The 24914-nt window shown below is 37.8% G+C and overlaps 4 protein-coding genes and 1 long non-coding RNA gene across 8 annotated transcripts; 3 read left to right on the top strand and 2 right to left on the bottom strand.

The window, feature by feature from the left end:
* Positions 1 to 622: 622 nt before the first annotated feature.
* Positions 623 to 4463, top strand: LOC114518128 (muscle M-line assembly protein unc-89-like). Its single transcript, XM_028538062.1, has 4 exons — positions 623 to 943; positions 1612 to 1677; positions 1928 to 3317; positions 3529 to 4463. Exons 1-4 carry the CDS (start codon positions 921 to 923, stop codon positions 3910 to 3912), a joined length of 1863 nt encoding a protein of 620 aa, XP_028393863.1. The 5' UTR covers positions 623 to 920; the 3' UTR covers positions 3913 to 4463.
* Positions 4464 to 4952: 489 nt separating this feature from the next.
* LOC114517314 lies at positions 4953 to 18262 on the top strand. Of its 3 annotated transcripts, XM_028536998.1 has the most exons (21): positions 4953 to 5023; positions 5698 to 5806; positions 8054 to 8247; positions 8956 to 9143; positions 9387 to 9430; positions 9881 to 9951; positions 11393 to 11452; positions 11579 to 11641; positions 13053 to 13211; positions 13374 to 13410; positions 13509 to 13582; positions 13941 to 13992; positions 14301 to 14413; positions 14655 to 14748; positions 15073 to 15209; positions 15277 to 15337; positions 15618 to 15679; positions 15790 to 15906; positions 16257 to 16385; positions 17162 to 17252; positions 17743 to 18262. In XM_028536998.1, exons 1-21 carry the CDS (start codon positions 4958 to 4960, stop codon positions 17778 to 17780), a joined length of 1959 nt encoding a protein of 652 aa, XP_028392799.1. In that variant the 5' UTR covers positions 4953 to 4957; the 3' UTR covers positions 17781 to 18262. The 3 variants fall into 3 exon arrangements, with proteins under 3 accessions (XP_028392799.1, XP_028392816.1, XP_028392808.1); XM_028537015.1 differs by lacking the exons at positions 4953 to 5023; positions 5698 to 5806 and adding an exon at positions 6335 to 6706; XM_028537007.1 differs by lacking the exons at positions 4953 to 5023; positions 5698 to 5806 and adding an exon at positions 6722 to 7322.
* Positions 18249 to 19439, bottom strand: LOC114517349 (NADH dehydrogenase [ubiquinone] 1 alpha subcomplex subunit 4-like 2). The gene is made up of 4 exons (XM_028537047.1): positions 19315 to 19439; positions 19093 to 19181; positions 18904 to 18964; positions 18249 to 18449 (listed from the first exon to the last, which is right to left on the bottom strand). The coding sequence occupies exons 1-4, from the start codon at positions 19342 to 19344 to the stop codon at positions 18393 to 18395; spliced, it is 237 nt and encodes a 78-aa protein (XP_028392848.1). The 5' UTR covers positions 19345 to 19439; the 3' UTR covers positions 18249 to 18392.
* Positions 19440 to 19518: 79 nt separating this feature from the next.
* Positions 19519 to 21942, top strand: LOC114517360. The gene is made up of 3 exons (XR_003686375.1): positions 19519 to 19660; positions 20374 to 20541; positions 21839 to 21942. It is a non-coding gene; the product is annotated as an uncharacterized LOC114517360 (long non-coding RNA).
* On the bottom strand, positions 19898 to 23647 carry LOC114517332 (cytochrome c oxidase subunit NDUFA4-like). 2 transcript variants are annotated; one of them, XM_028537034.1, is made up of 5 exons: positions 23501 to 23647; positions 21071 to 21159; positions 20582 to 20642; positions 20364 to 20462; positions 19898 to 20083 (listed from the first exon to the last, which is right to left on the bottom strand). In XM_028537034.1, the coding sequence occupies exons 1-4, from the start codon at positions 23534 to 23536 to the stop codon at positions 20403 to 20405; spliced, it is 246 nt and encodes an 81-aa protein (XP_028392835.1). In that variant the 5' UTR covers positions 23537 to 23647; the 3' UTR covers positions 19898 to 20083; positions 20364 to 20402. The 2 variants fall into 2 exon arrangements, with proteins under 2 accessions (XP_028392835.1, XP_028392828.1); XM_028537027.1 differs by lacking the exon at positions 19898 to 20083 and having other exon boundaries at positions 20342 to 20462.
* Positions 23648 to 24914: the final 1267 nt, after the last annotated feature.

Genomic DNA, 24914 nt, shown 5'->3' with positions numbered 1-24914 from the left:
ATTGTATTATATATCTGTAGATTATTATTGTAGGCAATAAATTGATTTCAACTCATCATGTTGCTTGACTTTATAGACAGCGTAATTACTCCGGCGCCAGCGAGGGAGTTGAAAATTCCCCCGGTTTTGTTTTGTTGTTTTTTTATTCATGTTACAATTCGATCCTAAGCAACCGAGAGCCGATCACTCAACCAGAGATGTGTTGAGTGTGAGCATAGACAATCCAAAAGACATCTTCTGGATTGTCTATGGTGTGAGAGAAGACATTTACTAGAATACTTTATTGAAAAACTTATAACGGCAAATGTATTACCTCATGGAGTGTATATTTTTTTGAGCGGGCAAATATTAATATAGGAAGTGGCCATTTTGCAAAGGGAAGACCGAAGAACACACAGAAAAGTAAGTTGCACTTTATGTTTCTTAGCTCGAGACTGATTTCGAATTATATTGTATAGTCCATATAATGCATTAAATATGTACATTAATATCTGAACAACTCTGTATTCAGTTCTTACAAAGTTATGTACCACTTGTTGTAAAAATCTACGGACAATTAAGCGCTGGACAACCTGTTGGTGTATTGTTTGTAAGGCTCAACAACAGGTGGAATTGACGGAGTCACAAAAGCAAAATTTCAATTTATATGAATCGTTGCATGCATTTTGCTAACTTCTTGTTATTTGACATTTGTACATCGTCGTAGGGTCCACTTGATATTACAAACTAGAAAACTCAAGAGAAAGTCTGAACAGTGAACTGACTTAGCACGTAGTTTCTTAAGTAGAAATGTTTTTTATATAGAGCCTTATATAGACATTTGTCAAGCAGGTAGGCTTTGTTCCGAATCTGCCTTTGGCCATATAAATCAGTTTGGAGACTCCAACCTACAGTGAGAAAGAGAATATTTATCCGGCAAAATGGGTGTCTGGAGTTCAGTTAGGTAAGTAATGGAAAGCATTGATCTTGATGAGGTAATGCTTGTAATAGTTGTATACATATATCTTCATGTGAACTGTTTGTAAATGGGCAACCCGCACAAAATCAGTCCAGCTATAGATCATTAGACTGATCCAACGCCACGAAACCGTTGATGCTGATCAACACTCATTCATTGGTAAAGAAGATTAAACCTAGTCACTATTTAGTGACGCCACGGCAGGATTCGCTTGGAATGTCGGTTACATCTCTAAATTGAATCACCACCATGATTCACGGCCCTAACTTTATAAGGCAGATGAACCGATTTATTTAGCAAAATTTTTCCTTCTCTTACAAAAATCTATAACAGCACTGTCACAAAATTTGAGTTAACGGTTTTTGAATATAGTATATTAAAATGGACATGCATGAGTAGAATGTCTGCTCACACGATCCAATTTTGTTAGATCCAATTCACTTCCGCCGTATTGAATATAGTCTGTTATTGATAAAGTAGTATTGCATTGCAAACATCATAAGACAACCGGCAGACTATAGATCATCCATTAGAAGTGAATTGGATCCAAATTGGATCTGATGGTGTGAACAGACCTTAATACCTATATAATTAAATAAAATAATCCTATATACCATTTCACGCTGATTTTCATAGTTTGTTTTTCTTTTCAGTTTTTGTAATTTTGATAAGCAAAGGATCAGGCATCCCGATTACGATGCCTATAATCCTAGCCGGAGGTATGTTTCTAAGGGACACTTTTTCGTATTTCTGTAGTCATCTAGTCTACACTCTACACGGGCAAAAAAAGTCAAGGGAAAACCTATAGCAAGAGCGATCCCGAGACCCTGCTACTCACGCGAGAAGCTTGAACTCTTATATATATTGATGTAAAGATGCTTCTTAAATACATTTGATAGATGATCAAGAAAAAGTACTCCTAATGTCGTAAATTAACTGGAAGTATTTTACATTTTTGACTTATTGTAGGAATTCCAGTGTGAAGCAGATCTTGAATCTTGATTCGGATAGCTTTACAACGACTGTTCTTCAAGACGTTCAAGAAATTCGAATCCAAGAAACAAATGACTGTTTTGAAACTTCTATCCAGCCAACATTTAACTACACGAAAAACGAGTCATTTGTCCTGCCAGAATATTTTGAATATTCCATGGGAGGAAACATAAGATTTTATAAAGAGCATCTTCAACATGCGTCAGAGCGGGAAAATAGAATATCGCCTTTTAAGAAGTTGGGGCAACGGCTACGAAAATCGTCACATAGTGACAATGACTCTGAGCCAGAATCACAGAGATATGCTAGAAAATCTCAGGAAAAAGTGATTCCCCTTGTCAATACTATTTCAGAGGAACCTGAGCTATCTTTTGATGATTATAGTTCAATTTATCAACCAGAGTTCATATTAAATATCAACTCTGAGAATTTGGTGAAAGAAATTCCAGGAAATATCTCTGGAGAGAACGTAGTAAGACGAAATAAAGAAGAAATTAAAGATAGGAAGAAAAATAACGAAAATAATGGTGCAAGTTGCTCTAAGAATTTGATTGAGGAAAATTCACCTAAAAACGTTGTAGAGAATGTGGACGTTCACGTAAAACAAACTAAATCGGAAATTGTACCTCCCGTGAAAGAAGATGCTTTTTTCACGAACCACGACGTATTCACATTCTATAGCACTTCGGTCGAGGAAAACCCAAAAAGGAAATTCCGAAAGAATCAAGATTTTGCTTTAGAAGAAGATAAAGATAACAAGAACACCCTTAAGAAGGCTGTAAAAATTGGTAAAAGTGAAGTGAGTAGAAAAAACCTCACCACAAGTGTAAAAATACAAAAACCTAGAAAAGTGATCCAAAGCGAGGAAAGTAACGTTATCAAAGCGAAAGACGTTTTACCAAGCGAAAAATTTTCGCATCGAAAGCAAGATAAAGACGTACTTCATTGTTCTACTTCTCCACTTAGGAAAGCGGAGAATAGAATTGAGAAAAAAGATCGAGCTAGGAAACCACAAAAGAAAGAAAAACCAAGGGATTTGTCACAACTAAAGAAATTCGACAGCGAAAAACACCTCTTATCTAGGACTGAAGATAACTCAACGAGTGATAACAAAAAAGGCAGTTTCTTATCTCGACTGAACATAAGCACAACTCCGATTACATTCGACGATTGTGATTTGTTTGAAGAACTAGAAACGATAGAGAAGACGATCAATGACGAACCGAGGAAGAAAGATGAAACATTCTACCCGGAATCTCCTATTTCAGAAGTGCATTTCTTCAAAACACCATGCAGCACCCGGCATAACAGTCTGGAAACCTTTGAACAGTTAGAAAACGAATGCATTGAAGATGATAATAATCAGGTAAGAGCTAATTTAAGATCGTTATTCGATCGAGCTACACCTGCGCAAATTGTGATTTCACAACTCCAGGATAATTGAAAATAAGACTACAAAACTTTGTCAAATTGATCTGCAAAATTTTGTCAAATTGGTCACGAGCGCGGACAATGCGTCAGTTCCTCGTTGCTTTAACTGTTTACTGTATACTTCCTATATTGTATTAACTCTGTAGGAACCGGAAAAGCCACAAAATGAAACGCTGAGGCCGAATGTTTCTCCGAACTATACAAAATTACCAAAAGAATTTCAAGAAATGGCAAGAAGGCTATCGAGAAAAGATTCGCCGAAAAAGTCGACGCCATCTTTAGATCAAGTCAATTCTTCTCTGAATTTTAACTGCTCGTCGAGCACATGTAGCACAACGTCTCCTCGGTCACCAAGCGGCAGGACTTTGTTTAGAACTCCCAGTTATAAAATGCCTAAGACACCAAGTTTGAGTCGACAACATCCGTCAACGTACGTCACACAACATACGTCATCTCGCTCAAGACCTTCGTCTCGGGTGTCCTCACGAGCTACGTCACCCACACGTGAACACATTGAAGCGTTGTTGTAAAATTTAGAATCCTGCAATCATGGTTGAAAACTGTGTAACTCTTTCGTTTAAAGAAATTAAGGGCGCTCCCCTTCCACTCGATCAATGTTGATTTTATGTTGATCTAATTAAAACACATTAGAGTCATGGCACTATAAGGGCAAGAATTGTGAGGGGTAACGAAATGTTAAATAAGAAAAGAGAGTAATTTTATACCATCATGTCATTAATCCAAGGGCGATTTGTTGCCCTATAGTGACTATATACATTGCTTACTAGTAAGGTTCCGCATCTCTAAAGCACTATTGCCGTAGTAACGTACTACAGCGACAGTGCTTTAGAGATGAAAACCGAAGTCGCACGTTTTCACCTGTCAAGTTCATGCAGCTAGGTAACATTCAATTCAGCCGGCGGATGAATCTGAGCACAAATATTAACTATGTCAGTCTGATGTAGTGATTAAGGAAGGGACTAAGTTGGAGGGTTACTGTACAGTCATATATTGTAATTTATTAAAGCTCAAACAAGAGCACTAGTGCTGTAGTAATTCATTTTCTAACTGCAAAATTACTGCATAGCCTGAAGGCTACCACCAATTAAAAATTTGTTATCCAATTGAAACACGGTTACCGCCTTTGCTCAAGTGAACACTAAAACGAAAATTGTTGTCGGCATATTCCAATTCCAGTTTTGAACTGTTGACCATATTAGGAGTTAAACATCTACGACTTTTGTGCTGATGATCTTAAGTCTTGGTCATCAGCCTTAGCTTGGTCGCATATGTATAAAAGCGCGCCGTTGAAATCATACTGCACGCAGCGGGTCGGCTAGGTTACAATAGAAATCGATATTTCATTTTCGGTTTCATTTACTTGGTAAGTCAGCTGTATGTGTGAAAATGTTAGAAAAGTGAACGGCCCTAAATCCCGTCAATTATGTTTTTCCCCTGTGCATTACCCTATGTCTGCGCACGTACCTGGCGCACGTATACCCAGGCAATTTGTGACATCACACAATCACACACATCCTGTGCACAAGTGCAGAAGACCATCGCACTGGCAGGAGCATGCGATGTTGTCAACAACCATCGTCGTCTGATGTCTGGTTATTTCAGAGATCAAAATATGAACCGGTAAGCTCCGCTTTATTATGAGATAAAATATTGTCGCTCATCTTTGAGAAAAGAAAATTAATTTTTCAACTGAAATCTAATGTATAGTGTTTCGACGTTACAACATTAATATTGGATGAATTTCGAGAAGAGTATGATAGCTATGCCCATGGCATATATTGTAGTCACCTCATTACAAAGTTGTTATGCCACCGATCAAATAAGTTTTCTTATAATGCCGCGCCATGCAAATCGGGGAATGTTTTAGGCTACTGCTGCCACCTTACTGCCGGTAGAGCATTGTCATGTATGTAGATTTTGCCAGCGAAAAACTATATAGAATAACGATTAACGAGTACTCGAGTTTTTGCTAGCAGGGTGCATCTTAATATTCAGGTTTTGTAAGAAACCAATAATGCCAATAATGGCCTTTCATTTTCTTTCATCCCCAAAGATGCGTACAAACATGACGGTTCGGTAATTGCTGGCTACGTTGAGTACATTCACACGGGATCGGACCAAAACCGTGCTTGAATTCGTCCGGTTCACTAGTTCAGGTGTTCACACGGTAAAAATAGATAAAATAGCAAAGTCCAAAATTCATCTGGTCCCGTTTGATCGCAGTCAGCTGGACTTCCCTGAAAGTAAAACGGTATACGGAGTAGAATAATTTGACTGTATGCTTTTTATTAAAGGAATGGTCAAAGCCTATCTTCAAATACGTACGACATCGACCATTGCAATATGTTCCCAGTATCAGTGCCAATTCAGTGGACCCACTTTTTAACGTCTTCTACGAAGCAGGTAAAGTTGCAGGAAGTGTACGTATATAGGAACTGATTATTAGAGTGCTTATGTCACAGCAGGGTAACAAGATTAATTAAATTTCAAGGCAATTTGTGTGGGACAAAAAAGAGCCGTATTACCGTATACATAGATTAAAAGACTGCGTAATGCGAGATAACGTTCTATGCACCTGATAGACTTAGTCATAGTTGTCAGTATTACTGTAACTTTTTAAAGCTTTGTTCGTAATCGGAGAAGGGCCCCAAGAATATTGGTATGACCCACGACCAAATTAGGGGATGGACTACATCTGTATTAACCGTGATCTGACTGACTGTAACTCTGTAACTATGACAGATCCAGGCCAGTATGAAAAAAAATGACTGATTACCAAACTATTCTATGTACTGCGTCATCAACATTTTACAAACGAAATGCTATGGAATCTAGTTCAAATGGATGATTCAACCTGCCAAGCAAGCCACGCATTATTTTACATACTGTCTCCCAGGCCTTATAGGAGTTCACAATTTTGTGTCAGGAAAAGCAATGGCCATATATGAAAAGGTGCAATCCCATTGTTACTATAATTTCAATAAATAGCCAACGATATGCGGCAACCGATATGCGGTTCAGATCCACGTTCATGATATCTGAAAAACGCATGGTAAACGTCAGCATTATACGACATGATCAACCACCAACATCCATCATTAACATCAGGCAAAAGCTAAATCGTCCGCTAATTTCACCAGCTTTGAATGAGTTTGAAATCTGATCCGGTTGGCATGGTAATGTCTAATGACTACAGGTTAAACCATAACTACAGTTCATATATTTCAATAAAGGCAATTTAAATAGACTTTTCACTCGATAAATAATATAGAGGCAGCGATCGAAAACTTCCCAGCATCACAGGTAAGCTTATGTTAGAACAAGAGGCTTAAGTATGGCTTAGATCTCTATTTGCTTAACAATTATTACAAATGGTGAGCAAAGCGTCCTTACAAACATTATGTTAACATACATAGATTAACTTGGTCCACACACAAAACTATAGCTGGTAGTTAGCATTAATATATAATGGTGAGCATGTGTGATCTGTGTTTATATTTCTCAATAAGCCGGCCACCGTACTCTTCAGCTAAATGCTTTAAATTTTTAATGGCGGAAATCTTTGTAGTATTTCGTTATAACGTATTGTTATATATAATGCATGAATGCAATTTACGGTATGAAAACCCGGATTTACCGGGCCATTTAAAGCATATACGTAAGCAAATACACTGCAAATCTTGGGAAAGTCGTAATCATTCAATCTTTCAATGATGTTCGCCTCAGAAAGGTTTTGACTAGATAAGTACCGTTGCTTAGTACCAACCCGGCCATGTTTACTAGATGCATGCGAAGGAAGCGTTGCGTTTGTAGAAAGTATAAGAATCAGCGAAGATGAAATCAATCAGAATGGATTTAATACTGAAGCAAGTTCCTCCAACTCCGTCGAATTGCTGTGGCAAAACATATGGAACTTTCAGTATGTGGTTGTTGAACAGTTGAAGTAACAAAATAAATTACATTATATAATTTATTAAAAGGAAGTTTCAGTGCCAGTAGGCAGCCGGTTGAGGGAGTTTTTTCTTGAAACTTTTGGTTATTGGCAGTGATGTATCTGACTTATTTCAACTTATATCAAACATTGATCGAAAACGCGGTATTTTTGTCCCGAAATAGATATCATAATCTTAGTTAGGATTTTCTAAATAACTGTTGTCGTGTAGATATGTCTAGTATGCATAACCGGATTAATTCATACTGTCTTACTGAGTTCGCTCAATCATGAACGAAGTAATCTGTCTGGACTGTTCCGCGTCTTTTGTACGCATTAATTTTGTACAATTCCACATCATAATTGTTAAAATTCCACTATTCCAGTGTCGAATCATAGAAACATTCAGCAAGAATTGAACGCCAAAGAGACTCAATTGCTAATCCTGCCGGTCACTAACCATACTGTTAAAAGTTAACTTTAACTATATGCTTTTCTATGAAATTCGGCTCCAACACTGCTGATGGTAATGGTGTCACGGCGCTCTAGACTGCCAGCCAGTCAGTGAAATTTCGTCTCACTTATTCATTTCTGGTCTGCTAACTGCATAATCGACGGGCCGTTGACCAGCTCCTAGATCACTGATTAACATGCATATACACTGTAAAACAGCCAATGGGTTATTGTATTCAAATTCAGCTGAAATTTTTTTTATCCAGCCTACCCAAGAGACCCACCGAAGAACGACATTGCGGTATATAGATCAGCTGCCATAGACAACCTGTATGGACGACGCCATAATGTCATGAGCCACCATAAGCAGGCATTTGAGACTGTTGCTGTCGGACACGGAGTTGCGCACGAAAATATGAACATGGACCACCGCAAAACACAGCACTTTGTTAGAGGAAAGGTTAGCCACATTACTGAAGTTATGTTGGCACGGCAAAGTCTATATATTTTCACTGAAGTATATTAATTGATCGTTGTTAGACAAGCGGAAAAGAAACGCAGTAGGGATTTTACAGTTCCCAACTTCTGTTTTTCCTTTCTTATTTTCCGGATCATTCAGACAATAGCGTCAACTGCCTTGTCTTGCGACTGCTAGCCCCGCAATGAGAATTAGGCTCTGTTAATATGAGAGGCGGGACGGCACGTTTGCCGGGACGAGACAATGACCGGGATCTCGTCTTGTATATGTTGGTATAATATCTTTCGTGCGGTGTTTATAAGAAAGCAGGATGTTTTTTGTCTTGTCCCACCAGGGCAGGATCCCGCTTTGAGCAAGCGGGTTCCCGTTTGAAGCGGGACGTTATTTGTCATATAAACGCTCGATCTCGCTTGACCGGGACAATATTACGCTGACATTGCATTATTTGATCAATGTCACTGAACAATATGGTATTATATTCCCGGGAGAAATACCCGTCCTGGGTATTCCCGCGAGAAAACATCCTCTTTGAAAAACAATCATGTAAACGCGGATGAAAAAATATCCCGTTCCGCCTCTCATACTGAAACAGGGCCTTAGAAAGGAGGGCGTGTGACCATTCCTACTAATCTTGTGATTGTTTTCCCTTATTTCTATTAATTGTGTGAATAATTGACGTGTTTCTTTCAGATGCCAGGAGGATCAAATGCCAATACTATGATTTATGGAGCAGAATATTCACCGAAAGAGACCACACGGCGTACTAGAAAGAGCGAAGAAGATCATGGATTTTTGTATGGTTCAAGCGCCGTGAGAAGATTTGAAAGTAGAAATCCAGCCAGACGTCTTAATCATGGCTTGCTGCTGGGTAACCTAACGTAAGTCAGTGGTAATCAAGTTATCAGTCTGTGGATGTGTTAAAGTATATGAATTTAAAAGCAAGACGAAAATTAAATGAAATAGGTTGATGATGGGTTATCGTCGGAAATTCTTTATTGCTTAATTTTTTATACCACAGGAAAGTGGTTTTTGACGCAATTGCATAAAGGTGTTGGTTTATGGTATATCAATGTGATTCCCTATTTGACATTTGATAGCTTGACATATTTTCTATAATTCAGAGACGGACAACGCGTACGGCATCGTAAACTTGCTGTTGAAGAAGGTATGTACTGCGATAATATTACTGGCTGTGATTTTGGGGCATTCTGATAGTTACTGTTTTCAACTGGACGGGAATTTGCGCACGAACCGAGCTCTCGTGCAAAACGAATTGGAAAAAGGCCAACGACCAACTACTGTAGCAAGCACGCTGCAAGTATCTTCAATGAAAACGATTCTCTGCTGATTTAAGTCAGATGCAAGCAATCGCAACGAGCTTGCTGATTGCTGGTATAAGTGGGAAAGATAACTTAAGACTAATTTATTCTGTTCAACCATGGTCAAAACTACCAATTTCAAACAGATTGCCCAAAATCTATATCTTCTTGAAATACTGGTTGTCCGATATCCAGTTTAACGACTCCGCTTCTCTCTCCTCAAACATATATTTAAGCATATATTCTTGGTTAGAGAGAAACATAATATATTATACCTCAAAATTTGCTTACTTTAGATAATTATTTAAGCAAGTTCTATGAACGTAAGGCACATCAACAATCTCAAATAGCAGAAGAAAAAAAGAAGGTAATAAATTGATTCATTATAGCCAGACCAAATATATGAAGCCAAAATAAGTAAATAAATGGGCAGAACCGCAGAACAATTTATAGTGCACATATCCTACCACACGCCTGCAATCCGGCACAGTCCGGCAGTCAAGGCATGGTAACTTGGCTAATTTTTCCTATTTGTCCATTATGACTCGTACGTTTACGCGGCGAAGAAATTATACATCCATGCACGGTGTATCAAAAAAGAGATTCTGCGTGGGCTTTTCAACTATCGTTGACTATTGTTAAGCACTTGAACAAACGTGTACGTAAAGTGTCTTAACAAACATTGCCTGGTCATGTTAAACAAACAAATTTGAACCCTTTGAAAGCGAAAAACCAACTCCCTCGACGTTCTAATGGACGCAGTTGGTAAAAAACAGGCAAGGCAGGCCCGGTGGTGACAATGTATCCGCGAGAACATCCTCTCCAGTTGTGCTGACAAATTTCCAATCTTCAGTTGCAACTAAACCGATTATAGATCGAAAATTATTTTAGGTCATTTTCATTTGCCAAAAATATATGAATTGCCTTAGACCTTAGTAACGCCTACGTAAAAGATTTAACGTCTGAGACAGGCATTATACGTCGCATCTTAACTTAATATTAAATTTACAAAACGTTGCCGACGTCCCAACTGACCCAAGAAATAATTTTGATATCGATTATGTACTACACGGCTAAAAACTCTGAGCCTGCTGTTTATCAGCAACAATGTTGTGCTGCCATTATTGTTCACACTTGTCAACAACATTGAACAATATTGTTGAAACTGAATCGGGTGTGACAATATTGTTCGATGTTGATAACAACTCTGAACAATGTGGGCAGCACAACATTGTTCCATGCTGTTCATATCAATATTGCATCAACCTGATCGTTTTTATATAGGCATGTACATGCATGCTCTTATAGTTATACACTTTACAGTATAACAAAATATACCTGACCCAAATGCAAGCAGATGTGACAGCCATAATTCTCGTTGACGTTAGCCGATGCCAAATTTGTTAAGCCGCGATCTTCGGCATCGAATCCGATTCTTCCTCGCTCGGGTGGAGAATTATTTTTAAGCCATCTATGCAGACTTTGGGCAAATGCGGCTCCGGCAAAGACGGTGTAAATTTTGCGATTGTTGCCACTTCTTCTTTTAAGTAACTTTTATAAGGATAGCCACGAACGTTTTGAGGGTTTGAGTCAAGGTTTTTTTTCGCTTCCCATTTCAAGGTTACATATCTTTTATTTAGCCAGTTCGGACTTTTATCTTTTTCTCGCTCAAATACTTGCAAATAGCACTCGTTTAATTGATTGAATTTCTTGTGTTATTCGTTCTGATATAATCCTATAATAATAATATAATTATATAATTCTTTAATTCTATTCGTTCTGATATATTTCACTGCTATTTTGAAAAGGATTTTGAAATGCTCACAAGCTACAATCCTTGGGGAAAACCTGGAGGCGGGGCTCCTAGAGTGAGTACTCCGTATCAATATTCAACGCGTATCTTTATCCAACATAGTCGCTTTATCTAGCTTTATATACTGTACTTTTTAGTCATTTGACCAACAAATAGTTAAAAGAGCTTCCTATATCTATAGGGTTATAAAAACAATGAAGTAGTGGCTAATGTGACGAAACATGTGAATAATTTGAAACACGAAGTGAGTATTTTCCTTTGGGACATTAGTCAATATATATGCTTACATTTCTCTCTATTCCGCATAAGCCTGGAACGTATGGTCGGGAAGTGAAATATACATGCAGGGCCGCCGAGAGGGGGGGGGGATTAATTAACTCCATGTACGACCTTCTTGTGTTGCACAGTATTGACTATTTTAGCACCAGCTTCTGTGCTGTAGTGAATTTCCATTGTTCTTGTAGTATTCTTTTTACTCGTATTTAAACTCGACCATGGTCGTATTTGCCATTTCCCGGCGAACTCGACCATGGTCGTATATTTGCCATTTTCTGGCGAACTCGACCATGGTCGTATTTGCTATTTTCCGGTGAACTCGACCATGGTCGTATTTGCCATTTTCCGGCGAACTCGACCATGGTCGAATTCGCCATTTTCCGGCGAACTCGACCATGGTCGAATTAGCCATTTTCTGACGAATATGACCATGGTCGTATTTGCCATTTTCCGGCGAATATGACCATGGCCGTATTTGCCATTTTCCGGCGAATATGACCATGGTCGTATTTGCCATTTTCCGGCGAATATGACCATGGTCGAATTCGTCATTTTCCGGCCAATTCGACCATCCATGGTCGAATTCGCCATTTTCCGGCCAATTCGACCATGGTCGAATTCGTCATTTTCCGGCCAATTCGACCATGGTCGAATTCGTCATTATCCGGCCAATTCGACTATGGTCGTATTCGTCATTTTCCGGCCAATTCGACCATGGTCGTATTTGCCATTTTCCGGCCAAATCGACCATGGTCGAATTCGTTCTTTTCCGGCCAATTCGACCATGGTCGAATTCGTCATTTTCCGGCCAATTCGACCATGGTCGAATTCGTCATTTTCCGGCCAATTCGACCATGGTCGAATTCGTCATTTTCCGGCCAATTCGACCATGGTCGAATACGCCATTTTTCGGCGGACTCGACTATGATCGAATACGCCGTTTTTCGGCTCGGTGTATTATTCGCACACTATAGTCGAAAGTACGAGTGACAGTCATTGTTATTTTAATTTCTAAGATATGTTGATGTTGTTTGTAAAAGAGTTTGTTTATAAAACTTTTGCACAACGCTTTGAAGTATTTTATGTCTCGTAGATATTGCAAACCATGACGTCATAGGGCCCCAGAAAAAATTTTTGCCTCGGGCCCCACAATTTCTCTCGGCAACTTAGTTGAATCTATGCACCGACTCTCGTCATTTTCAAAATTGTTTTGATGTCTTCATTAAGATTATATATATATAAGCGATACTGCAGTTTTCACTCCAGATTCTACCTCTTCAGTGTGGTATATTTTATCGTTGTCAGTTCCTCGCTCTGGCTCATCCAGGTAGTTTAGTAAACCCCTCTACAATTTTTGAACGACTTTTTATTATCTTTAGGATGGAAAGCCTGGTGGTGGTGGTGGTGGTGGTGGTGGTGGTGGTGGTGGAGGTTCCCCAAATAGAACTACGTCAGGGACTGTTGTGACATCATTAAAAATGAATCCTGAACTACGATTTCAAGCTGCTCAATTCAACGCCGATATTGACCCACGACTGGTATAGTTAAAATTTGGCTGTCAGCCAGTTAGTTGATGCATGAAATATACAAGGAAACTTTATACATTCTTGCTTGTAGTTCTGCATCGGACGGGCATGAGAGCATAATTTTTAAAATGTTCTAAGCAAATAGTGCATAATAATCTTTCTCTATTTCTTTAGCGATACAAGCCGAACTATTCCTATGGTAAAGAATTAGGTACGTTTTACTTATAGTAGCATGCAATATATATATAAGCGTTATCTATTTGCATCATATGCATATACCTATGGTGTAAACGCGAGCCTTTTTTTCAGATGCTCAAGTACACGAGTCACACAACAGACGAATTTTAGAGAAGAAGAAAGAAAAGGAGGAAGAGATCAAAATGGTATTAAAAAACACTTCAAGAGAGTGACCGCTAGAGCGCTAGCAGCACTCTAGCTGATTGCACTAACTATTTCGGTTTTAAAATTCATAAATAGTTTATCATAAAGCAGGGAAACATCAAGAAATTCTATTTTATCCGATTCATTGTCATCACTGGGTATGCTAAGTACTTTAGAGAGGAGAGGGCAACCAAACAAGACCAACACCTGTAGTAAAACACGCTGCAAAACTGGGTGGGAAGAGGCAGCACACTAGCCGCATCCGTCATCTGTACATACAGTATACAATCAGTGCCAGCATTATACATTGTAAGTGTAAATGGCTTCTACAATATTCCTATGAATTATCTTTCGTTACAGATTGAAACTAATCCCTTTGTTAACCCACGAGTCCAGCATTTCCAAAGAACAGGTACACTACCGTAAACCTTTCAGTTGTGATATAACCTAATATATAATTGCTTTACGTTCGCTCGGCATTGTTTCTAAATGGGTTCGCACACAGGAAGAGTTTTCCATGGACGAACTTTTTTGTTGGTAAAATACATGGACCCTGCATGGGTTACCGGATATCTTTTTAAATGCACAGAAAACAAAAGATTTGTGATTAAAACACCGTGACATGTATCAGGACGAGCAATGTAATGTTCGTAAATTAATATCGTTTTTGAAAGAAATGTGTACAGCATTCAACTAAAAATTCTGTTATTTTCTTTGTAGATGCACCACAACCAACTTATGACCCATGGGGTAAGGGATATGGCGGGGTACCTGAACGGAAGGAAAACGGAAAAATTATGAGAAATCGACAACAACTTAATGACAAATTCAGGGTAATTGCAAAAATGAAATAAATGGTGTAGTGACAAACGAATATCAACATGCCAAATTTTCAGCCGAACAGAGGCCGATGTGTGAAATGATGATAAAATTGACCAACAAGAATCGCTTACTTGGGACTTGATTACGATTTAACTATACTCAAAATGTAGTTACAGAGTTTTTTTACAACTGGCCTCAGATTTGTAATATTTGTCTCATAGTAATCAGTATTAGCTTTTCGTCTTTAAACAGAACGAGCATTCATGGGATAGCACTAATGGTGTAAACCAGAAAGAAAATCTCAACCCAAAAAAGAAAATAACTTTGGACAAGAGTACCAGTGGACGTAAGTTAAAGTTGAGGTTTTAAATATTGTTTCAGCAATTGTTAATGACTTTATTTATAATACTCCCAATTAGCCGTTTCCCAATCAAGCAGGGTACTGGGTCTAGTCGCGAACCGCAAAGCATCTATGGATTATTTGGAGGGACAAATGATTACAATGACTACATGTTTTGTCTCTTCAAACAGTCCATAGATGCTTTGTGGTTCGCGACTAGACCCAGTACCCTGCTCGATTGGGAAATGACTAATTCATCTTAAGGTGTATAAGCTTTTGTTTGTGTATACTATATACAAAATCGCACTTATGCAGTACGTTCCTTTCTAGAAAACTGTATTCGTGAAGTTAGTCCCAAAGATGGAGTTTACAATCCCTGGGGAAAACCTGGAGCTGGTGCTCCCTTGAAAGACGAAAAAGGAAAAGTAATGACCAACACAACTGGGAAATTAGCCAGCGATAACATGGTAAGATAACCAGTTCTAACGAAATGTAGCATTCAATTACAAGCGATGATCAATTAACATTCTCTAGGGAGGTTCTGCGCTTGTAAAGAAAGATCCAGCGAGAAGGAAAGAATACCTGAAGAGTTTAGGTATTAAATATATTGTGCATTTTATATGGGTTTAAAGCTTCTTTAACGGTGCGACAATCTATAGCTACTTCGGTAGTGCTTCCGGACAACTCCATTGCAGGACTTCTTCATTGAAGTGATACCGCCTTCTGTTCACCTCTAAACGGTATATCGATAGAATATCCTGAATGTTTTATATTATATAAGCTTCCATCTACACTTTGAGGTGTAAAATGTTGCCCATGCCCATGCATGCGATAAAATGATTCCACATAAAATATTGCAACGATGTTCATTATAGAACAACAGCATCAGGAGTCAGAAGCTTTACGTGAAGAGGAACGAACCAATTATTTAAAATCCGTGAGTCAAAATTTCTAGGGAAGCTTGTTGCTCAGTTGTTTTGTGATGCATCGCTTCTCAAATTCGCCCGTTGTAGTTGATGATGAAAGGTTATTGTCATTTGCGGATAGGACAAAACTGATGTGGTAAATTGGCTACGTCAAGGGAAGGTTGGCCGACCAAACTACGACTCCCAAACAAAGGAAATCAAGGCTAACCCAAAGGCTACATCCGATGTCACTCGTGAGGTAGGTTTAAACTTACACGTTGATATATATGTGCCAAATAAAAAAAACTGAAAGTACTCCAAAAATTGTGGGTATTTCTCATCGTTAGTTGATTATCAAAGTCATTTTGAGTTGTCATATCTTATGGAGCGAGATTTCCAAAATTCCAAAATTTAAGTTTTTATTTAGCATCATTTCCTTACAAACTAAATCGATTCTGTACACAGCGGTATCACAACTTAAAGTGATCATGACTTTGTAATCGTTACTACCATTACGCATTGCCCGGTTGAAAGGTAAAAGGGTATATGTCTAATGGGCTCTCACAGTTGCATACATGTATTGATAGTGTATGTATTCCATTTCACCAGAAACTTCAAATTCGACGATTAATTAACGACAACAGCAAATACTATTACGATGATTTGCAAGAAATGGCGGACGAGAGAAATAGAAGGAGACAAATCGAGAGGGCAAAAGAGCGAGAATTATCATTTGATGTGAGTGGAAATTTTGTTCGTTGCACATGCGCGCACATGAGTAATGATTTCGGCAATGCAAAGGAAATCGTCGAGAAAACAACTTCGCCTTTGAAAGGCTTCATGCAACCTCAGGCTTCATGCAACCTCGCGTGCCCGTTTCCTACCATATTAGGAATATACGCTGTACGGTGACTCAGCCTTTCAATTTGTCCTTGATTTCATGCAACCGGCCTGTTTCTTCCGCAGAGGGGATTTATTTTACCCCAATTTACCTTATTTGTCTTACCTAAAGTAATGTAACCTCTGCGGAGGAATGCCGGGCAATCGACTTGCAAGCGTAATGGCGAACAGATGGAGGACAATGATGCGTTAAAAGATTGCGCGGTTTGGAAGTCAAGAACTTGTGGGTTAACTTGCGGCTTCTACTGCATGCTCTTCATACCTGTACCCAAAGTATTTCTCTTTTTGAATCCTCGATGGCAACGGAAGATACGAGGATACAAAGTAGGGCTTTAAAAAGGCGAAGTGTACTTGGTAAAAATTGCATATCCAAATAGTGTAGTCAAAGTCTTCTTTTATGGCTTATTGCCAATAGCTGTGAGATATCAAAAGTCTGGAATCAGAATGTTTTTGTTGAAGACGGCGTCAAAATAGCGATCATTTTTACAAACACAATAACGTCTGACACTGATGCATAACATTTTGGGGGAAATTGCCTCATTTTTTGAATACTTAATGTATAAATTGACCTTATTACTATACTCGTTCTTAATTTGTGATTTCTTAATTCGCAGCACATCAAAACAATGAATGATGCCTGGGGGAGACCCGGTGGCGGGGCACCCATAATAAAGGACCAGATTATGTCACCAAGAAAACACTCAGGTAAAGGGCCAGGTAATTGGGCAGGCTTGGATCAGCATTTCGTGCTAGTCATGGAACGAACTCGAGTATTTTTTACTAAAGGACTAAAGGGCTGTTTACATGAGCCCTGAGATTCAATGAAGCGTGAGAGGACTTTGAGGTATTGAAATAAGTCTTTATGACACCAAACAAGCACATGCTATTGTTGTGGTGATTATACGACTGCCAGGATCATGTTACCTGATCATTTCAATACCTCAAAATCATCTCACGCTTCGTTAAATCTCGGGTAACCGGGCTCAAGCCCTTAAGGGAGAATAAGGAGAAGTAGGCACTTGGTTATTTACAGAAACTCGTGAATGAATTTGGTATATTTTCTGCTGCAATTTTTCGTAATTCTCATCTATCAATTCGTTCTCATTTATCAAGTGAACAAAATCGCAAATATAATCGCTGTAAGTTGTTGAAGTTGTTGGCCGCATTTTTTGAAACATCGTATGTTTTTTTCTAGCGGAACTCGTACCGACAGGGACATCAGTCTTCAGATGAGAAATAAGCATTCTAGTGAGATTATCAACGAACATGTTTCATTTTTTTACAAAATATAAATACGGACTAGCTGAAACAGCAACATGATCATCAACATCATAATCTTCCGATTTCGACGGATGTTTTTAATTCATCATCGGGAAATAAAGAGGGTAAATTTCGAGTCACACCAGATCACACTCAGCGGTGGTGATCCCTAACACGTGTGCATCGCGGGACCTCGCTCAGCATTCAGTGCATGTAAACCTAATCTAATGCGGAAATAACTAAAGATATCTTCTTCAATTCCCTTAACCTTATGTTTATCCATTTTCTACTTTTGGCATCTCCCTTTATTCACATTTCCCTTTTCCCCATTTTCTCCTTTATTTTCCCGTTTTTTCACATTTTCCATCAAGTTTATTGGACAAAGCAAGTTAGTTGTAGCAAAGTTCAAGCCTTCATGGGGATGAATCAACACACAAACAATATCTTTCTTAAATGTATTTGTTCAGAAAAGTTTTAAATAATCTTACAGAATTTTGTCCAGTTTTGATAATATCAATTTTCCTGGCAAAGCTATAACAAAAAGAAACTGAATTTTATAGAATGGTTTCAATCTGCTGTGATAGCTCATTCAAACTTTGGTTTCTCATCTTTAAGGTTTGAGTAATCAAATGATGCATAGAACTAAAAAAAGAAAAAATAATTGTCAGCAATTAGAGTGAACAAAATAGATCGGAGCTGATAAAAAGGTGGTTAACTTTTAGCTATAGTTAGTGACAGAATTGACCAATCAGGGTAATTTATTTCTGAGTTAAGTACGATTTAACTATGCAAAATGTAGTTAAGAGTTTTATACAATCGGCCGCAGGACTTGTTTTAAAATAGTTTAGTTTATAAGATGTTCTCAATAATGTTGTAGATATAGATATTTATACACTAATATCTGAAGGGTGATAATGATATCCTACAGTGATATTTGTTTCCACAAATAAACGTTTTTGACAAACTTGAATTTTGACATCTAACTACATGTAGGGGAGTTGCCAGGAGGGGCAATACTCTTATACTTATCGGCATGGATACACCAAGTCACCAATACCTTTCAAATTAAATTAGTTACATTTTATGGCACATTTACCCTTTTTTGTTCATTATGTTTAACTCCAAGCCAAGGCAACTGGCTTCTCTTGTTCGCCCAACTAGAAGGAAGACATAACAATAAATATTACAATTATGTACAAGCAATGATGCACTACAGAATAGTAATATGACTAATATCTGATCATTCTGGTGCCTAGAAATTTTGACATCTCGGTTATTTACTTACGCCGCATCAGGATGTTGTACGGCCATTCTAAGTAAATATCCAGCAGCAAGAACACATCCGAAAATAACACATCCTGTCACTGGATACAGCTGAAAAATGACCACAAAGTCACTTCTATATACAAATATATATTTAATACAGTCCGTGTGCCGGTTATGAATATTTTAATGGTCATATGTGCATTATGTAGGATTGTTTTACTTTTAATTATATCCTACCTACCTCTTTGTTTTTTCTTATTATAGACCACATCTTCAAATGAAATAAAAAGTTAAGAAAAGAATCCAATACTCACAACTACGCAAACTAAAATTGATTGGAGTCAAGCCAGCGACAAAATGGCCGATTTTATAAAAGAGGATGAGCCCGTGTTGTGTACGTCCTGCTGCTTCACGTTTGCAATACTTCATTTCTTCATTACTGTAAGGTATTTTATCGCTTTGCATGGTTTTTAGAAGAGCACAATCACACAAGAGAAACCTACATCATATAGGCACTGGCGTAACTAGAACGATAATTGAGGGGGGTGAATATCCATGTATTCAGTTCTGCTTGATGGATTTCTTTTGTAAGTGCAATAGCTTACAATAGGGCATCAAATGTGGTAGAACAACTGCCTAAAGTTAGTTACACTGAGAATGTGTTTTGTCTATTTTAGGCAGTTGTTATACCACATTTGATGCTAAGTAAGTTGTTTGAAGACGCTGCCACGCTGCTCCCTGGTTATATTGGAACGAGCGTACAATAGGTGTCAACTTTGCGAAATATAATGAACATAAGCAATTTAATAAAATGAATTCTCAAAAACTATGTATACATTAAATATATCTCGCTAACTCAAAAAAGTTTACAAGTAAATACAAGTATGTTCGCGCGGCCGGGTATATCGTCCTACGATGTTACCGCAGAGTTTGCCTGCGTGGTTTATCCCATGCGCTTATCCCGAGTTTCGCCCCATTGGGGCAATACAACCTCGTTCCAGGATTTAGCTCTAGTGAAAATTACAATTTACAATTACAATTGAATTGACAATTACAATTTCTACAATTATTCAATTTAACTAGTTCAGCTTCTCTATATTCGTTTACCAAATATTAAACTCTTCACTATAAATTAAAGTTTATCAACCCAAATATATATAAATATATATATATATATATATATATATATATATATATATATATATATATATATATATATATATATATATATATATATATATATTCTATGTAAAATACTAATACTATATGCAAGTCAATTCTGGTAATTACATTTACTTAGCTTCAGCCAAGCTTCGCAAGCCTCAAAATTCAGTCGATATCTGGTCTGTCAGATTTTAACTTGGAAAAATCCATTGTTGGAGAATAAAGCTGGAAAAGTAATAAACACGACGTGTTGAAGTTATCAACAGAGATTTGATTATTCGGTTTACTGAAGCTGGCCATAGAGGTAATAGAATTAACTGAAATCGTTTATGATTCAAACTCACCTTTACTTGCTCATTCGGTTTCACATTTAACCATGGTGTTGGATTATTTTTCTTGTCAAACCTATATAATCATAACAATTGCAAATCACGTAGTTATTTCAGTTTTTTGTATTTTTAATATGCTCTCAGTTCCATTAATATCAGTTCAGTCATATTAGTGAAGCCATCTAGGGTGATATTACACTCCTTTCCGCACAAAGTCTTCACAAAGTGAAAGTTAGAATTATGCTATATTTGTGGTTCACTTGCGATCATACATGCATACCAATGTATGTAATTTAGAATTAATCTATATAGCCATATCGGTGTGAAAAGTAACCGATGATTAATATGCACACGAATTTCTAAAGAATCATTGCTCTAACGAGTCTGTGAAAGACTGTAATTTAATCAACTTTATCATTTTGAATTTAATTTCCTGCTATATGAAGTGTACACGTCTTATGAATAATTATCTATATATTTAAAAAAACAATTTCAAATACGTACACGACATCTGGGTATTTTATAGCGGCTCTTGTTAGCATGAACACTCCAAACGAGCAACCAAATCCAACACACACTAATACTGGGACAATCTATATGGAAAAGAAAACGCCTTGAATGTTTCACAGTCTTATCATTTTAAATTTCTTGTGCTTTTCAGTTATTTTCCAACAGTCTGAGCATTATTTTCGCCTTAGATAATAACGTACAAAACATCCGTTTAAAAGTCAATAAGTTGACCAGACTGATGTTAGTTTTGACTTCTGTCTGAGGGAAATTAGCAGATGCATGGAAGTACAAGTTTATAAGCCGTCGTCGGCTGAAAGTTTTGTAGTAGCTATTAATTAACGCGCTTTTCATGAGATTTCTATAAACACTTCAGTCGTCATTCTTGTCAAAAATTTCAATCAGACTATATCCATGATAAACCTGAGATATGCGCTGAATATTATAACCTATTACCTACGTGTTGCTCAGACCGCTTCCAAAAAACACGGCTTACAACGGGAAATGGGTCAATGCATTATGTAGCATCACCTCAGACCTCAGTCCTCAGTGAATGAGTCCTTGGCGCTTTTTCTTTTCATTTTAAAAACCAATCATGCACTGATTAAAATCAGCTATATAGATTAGATTATGATTAATTAAAGGATGAATGTTGTCAATGCTTAGCGAGTTAACATATCCAGACGGCCTATAGCTACGTGCATTAGGAGATATACCGTGATACTGTGTGGATATTTCTTAATTTTTTTTTTATGCTAAATGTAGCAGGTGGAAACAACCTGATGCCCTTGTGGATATGATTGTCTATATAAAAACTTGTTCTACATCATAAATTACCTTCAATCGACGAGTGAAAGTGAGGATGAAAATGTTTTTGATGTACTTATAATTATGAAGTATATGAATGTAAAATATCTCAATCCGAAAAGACTTCCTCATCGCGATATATGTAGAAACAGCAACAAGCTGGACTAAGTTATAAATGTATTAGATAATTATCTGAACTATATACATTAGCTATATGAATACAATATCGACTATAAATGCAAACTTTATATCAGTTAAATTTTGTTTCAGCAAATAAGGCTTGACATACATGTAACGTAGCGGCGGTAGACACAGTTAGCTATTCCTATGCTGAAATACGAACACTTGGCATAGGTAGTCAGTGGTAGAGGGGTTGTATAAAAAGATAAATAAATACTGCAAAGGTCATAAGGATAACGTTCCCTCAACCAGTTTACTTAAAATGTAACGACACTCTGAAAAGATAAGGTTTAAGGTTCAGCACTTGTCTATTTGCGTCCTATATGCATGAGTGCCATATAAAAGAACATGCATAAAGACAAAAACATGAAGAAAACAGTTTAAAGGAATTCTTTGCGGGGGAGGAGTGCATCTAAGGAATTTAATTCCTCGAATGCGAATGCGAGAGTTGACATATTTGCAAAGGAGTGTGTTTTCCTGCATGTCTCTCTTATTGTATCCGTATTTCGTGAGCCAGTGCACGGTTCATGGTTCGTTTTCGCTGAAACGTACTAATTTTCGTTCTTACACCGTTATACACCTCCAAGAATAATTAAATTGAAAGTTAACTTTAGTTGCTTGTAGCGTCGGTCGACTTCGCTTGGAATAGAAGAATAGTGTGCAAATATAATGTATAGGCGCATTCAATTTTGACATCTTTCATGACATAAGTTCTGAAATATTGCGTTGCATGGCCATCAAATGAGAGGGAGATACGTTTTAGCATCGCTTTATAAACAGGAAATAGATTGACCGTATTCCTAGTACGCATGTATCTATAGGAAAACTTACAACCTGTCAAGAATTCACGTGAGATTAGTAGGGACATCCTATGTAATCTTCTTTGCTTAGTTTTGGCCTGTCAAATTGGCTTTCATCTCTTTCTTCACTTGCGTTTAATAGTGACTGAATAAAAGCGAGGCATTTGTAACCGAGAAGTAGTGAAGGCCTGTATAATACGCCGAATTTTTAGTCAATTAGGTCGGATACAATTCGGGCATAAACGTGCGTAAACGAGGCTTAATGAGGTTTATCAGTCATCTCATTTATTTGTCTTCTTTCCATCCTAGGTAGGCTGAGCACTGTGTGTATCCGAGGCCACCACTAGATCAGCGCTATACTGTTGCTCGGTTCAGATCAATGCTATAGTATGCTCGTCTCAAACATCCTGCTTCAGTGCTGCTTATATGCCAAAATAAATATCATTATAATGTCTAGTCTATTTTTATTATTGCATTCAGCCGTCCACCGTAATAGAACAACGTTCAGCAAATCTAGGATTTCCTATAAATTTTTTGGAAAAACAGCCCGAATATACCTAATATGTAAAATTATTTTACGTAGTAGTGAACATATAGAGAATATTTTGGAATATATGTAAACAGATAAAATATTCCCTACCTCTTTATGTTTTATCATGAATCTTAACGCTGACATTTCTTTTTCTCTCCCAAACTCACTTGTAAATATATCCACTGGCGCTGTCAAAGACAATATACCCTCTGGCTCTACTGGCTAACTTCTCCGGCAATGACAATGTGTTGTCACTTGATCTATATAATCATCGAGCTGACGTATAAGAGCTGATATTTATATCATCCTTCTGGCTTCTGCATATTGATTGACTCCCTACACGTGGGCGCCCCCGCGAGTCAGTTTCTAGTCGTGCGTTTTCTCACGACCAGCGCTATACATAAAGCTCTTTACCTGCCCACCCCTAGTATCTCATTGGTGGCCTCAATAGGCCAACATATCATAGTTCACAAGTGATACATTTCTGGACGTGCGTGTATACATGTTATCCGGAAAACAGTGAAGTCTTTTTGGCCATTTTGGGGAAGATCGGATCGGATAAAAAGGCAGATAAACAAACATTGTAGATTTTTCCCAGAATCCCAGTGATTATTCCTAGTTCTGATCAGTTCTCATTCTTTCTCTCAGATTCAGTTCATGCCATAAACCACAGGTCAGAATAGGTAGAATGTAAAATCAACTGATTTCCGGGAAATTGTTATTGAAATACTCGCCGCTGATTAGGCGAACGCGCCGAACGACAATTCGATTCATTTGCTTAAGCTCTTAAATTTGTTCAAAGACAAAGATATATTCCGGTGCAATGAGGAACATTCAATGCAAAGGGCAGTGATGTTAATTACAAAGCATAGGTTTGTCAAACTGAACAAAGCATAGGTTTGGCGAACTGAATTACTCTGCCACATCAGCCTAGAAATCTGAAATAAATCAGTAAATGAGTGAAATACAAAGAATATAACACTCAATATTTTGATATATACTGACTCAATAACAAAATATTTTGGTTATTTGGAATATCCTTGGAAAATTCGTATTTTCTATAAAATACTTCATACTTATCTCACGTCTCATCTTAGTCTCAACCGTCTCAACCAGCTCAGTCACGTACAGCTGGAAAGAAATTATTTGAGGGTCAAGAGCATTTTCACGTGTGGCAAAGACCACAAAGTATTTGGTAGGGTGTGCATTTATATTTACGATGGCCGATCGGCTTGGGGATCCAGTGAACTCAAAAAATAATCATACCTTAAGCCGGATCAAACGAGGACGCAAATCCATGGCCTCGTCCATCGCAAGTTTACTTGCTGTGACTTGCGTGAGACTGGTCAAACGATAGACAAATCTGAATGCAAGTCTTCGCAAGTCATCACAAGTGGAAGGTCCAACGAGGTACAAGCAAGCACAAGCAAAAACTTGCGATAGACTTGCGTCCTCATTTGATCCCCATGATCCGGCATTGTGATCCGGGCTGTACAGTTCAATGGAGTCAAACGGAGTTAGC

The sequence above is a fragment of the Dendronephthya gigantea genome, unplaced genomic scaffold (genome assembly GCF_004324835.1).
Source record: "Dendronephthya gigantea isolate DGI-Jeju-01 unplaced genomic scaffold, DenGig_1.0 000000F, whole genome shotgun sequence".
Lineage (NCBI taxonomy): Eukaryota > Metazoa > Cnidaria > Anthozoa > Malacalcyonacea > Nephtheidae > Dendronephthya > Dendronephthya gigantea.
Note: the sequence above shows the minus strand (reverse complement) of the source record. Positions and strands in the feature narration are given on the sequence as shown.

Excerpts from the sequence above, each read along its gene's own strand:
- LOC114518128 (XM_028538062.1), top strand. The coding sequence starts at position 921 with ATGGGTGTCTGGAGTTCAGTTAG. Across the intron at positions 944-1,611 it reads GGTGTCTGGAGTTCAGTTAG|TTTTTGTAATTTTGATAAGC; the intron begins GTAAGTAATGGA and ends TTTTCTTTTCAG. Across the intron at positions 1,678-1,927 it reads GCCTATAATCCTAGCCGGAG|GAATTCCAGTGTGAAGCAGA; the intron begins GTATGTTTCTAA and ends GACTTATTGTAG.
- LOC114517314 (XM_028536998.1), top strand. The coding sequence starts at position 4,958 with ATGCGATGTTGTCAACAACCATCGTCGTCTGATGTCTGGTTATTTCAG. Across the intron at positions 8,248-8,955 it reads AGCACTTTGTTAGAGGAAAG|ATGCCAGGAGGATCAAATGC; the intron begins GTTAGCCACATT and ends TGTTTCTTTCAG. Across the intron at positions 16,386-17,161 it reads AGCGAGAATTATCATTTGAT|CACATCAAAACAATGAATGA; the intron begins GTGAGTGGAAAT and ends CTTAATTCGCAG.
- LOC114517332 (XM_028537034.1), bottom strand. The coding sequence starts at position 23,536 with ATGTCAGCGTTAAGATTCATGATAAAACATAAAGAG. Across the intron at positions 20,643-21,070 it reads ATAAAATACCCAGATGTCGT|GTTTGACAAGAAAAATAATC; the intron begins GTACGTATTTGA and ends ATGATTATATAG. Across the intron at positions 20,463-20,581 it reads AACCGAATGAGCAAGTAAAG|CTTTATTCTCCAACAATGGA; the intron begins GTGAGTTTGAAT and ends TTACTTTTCCAG.
- LOC114517349 (XM_028537047.1), bottom strand. The coding sequence starts at position 19,344 with ATGTGGTCTATAATAAGAAAAAACAAAGAG. Across the intron at positions 18,965-19,092 it reads GTACAACATCCTGATGCGGC|TTGGGCGAACAAGAGAAGCC; the intron begins GTAAGTAAATAA and ends TCTTCCTTCTAG. Across the intron at positions 18,450-18,903 it reads AACATAATGAACAAAAAAGG|TTCTATGCATCATTTGATTA; the intron begins GTAAATGTGCCA and ends TTCTTTTTTTAG.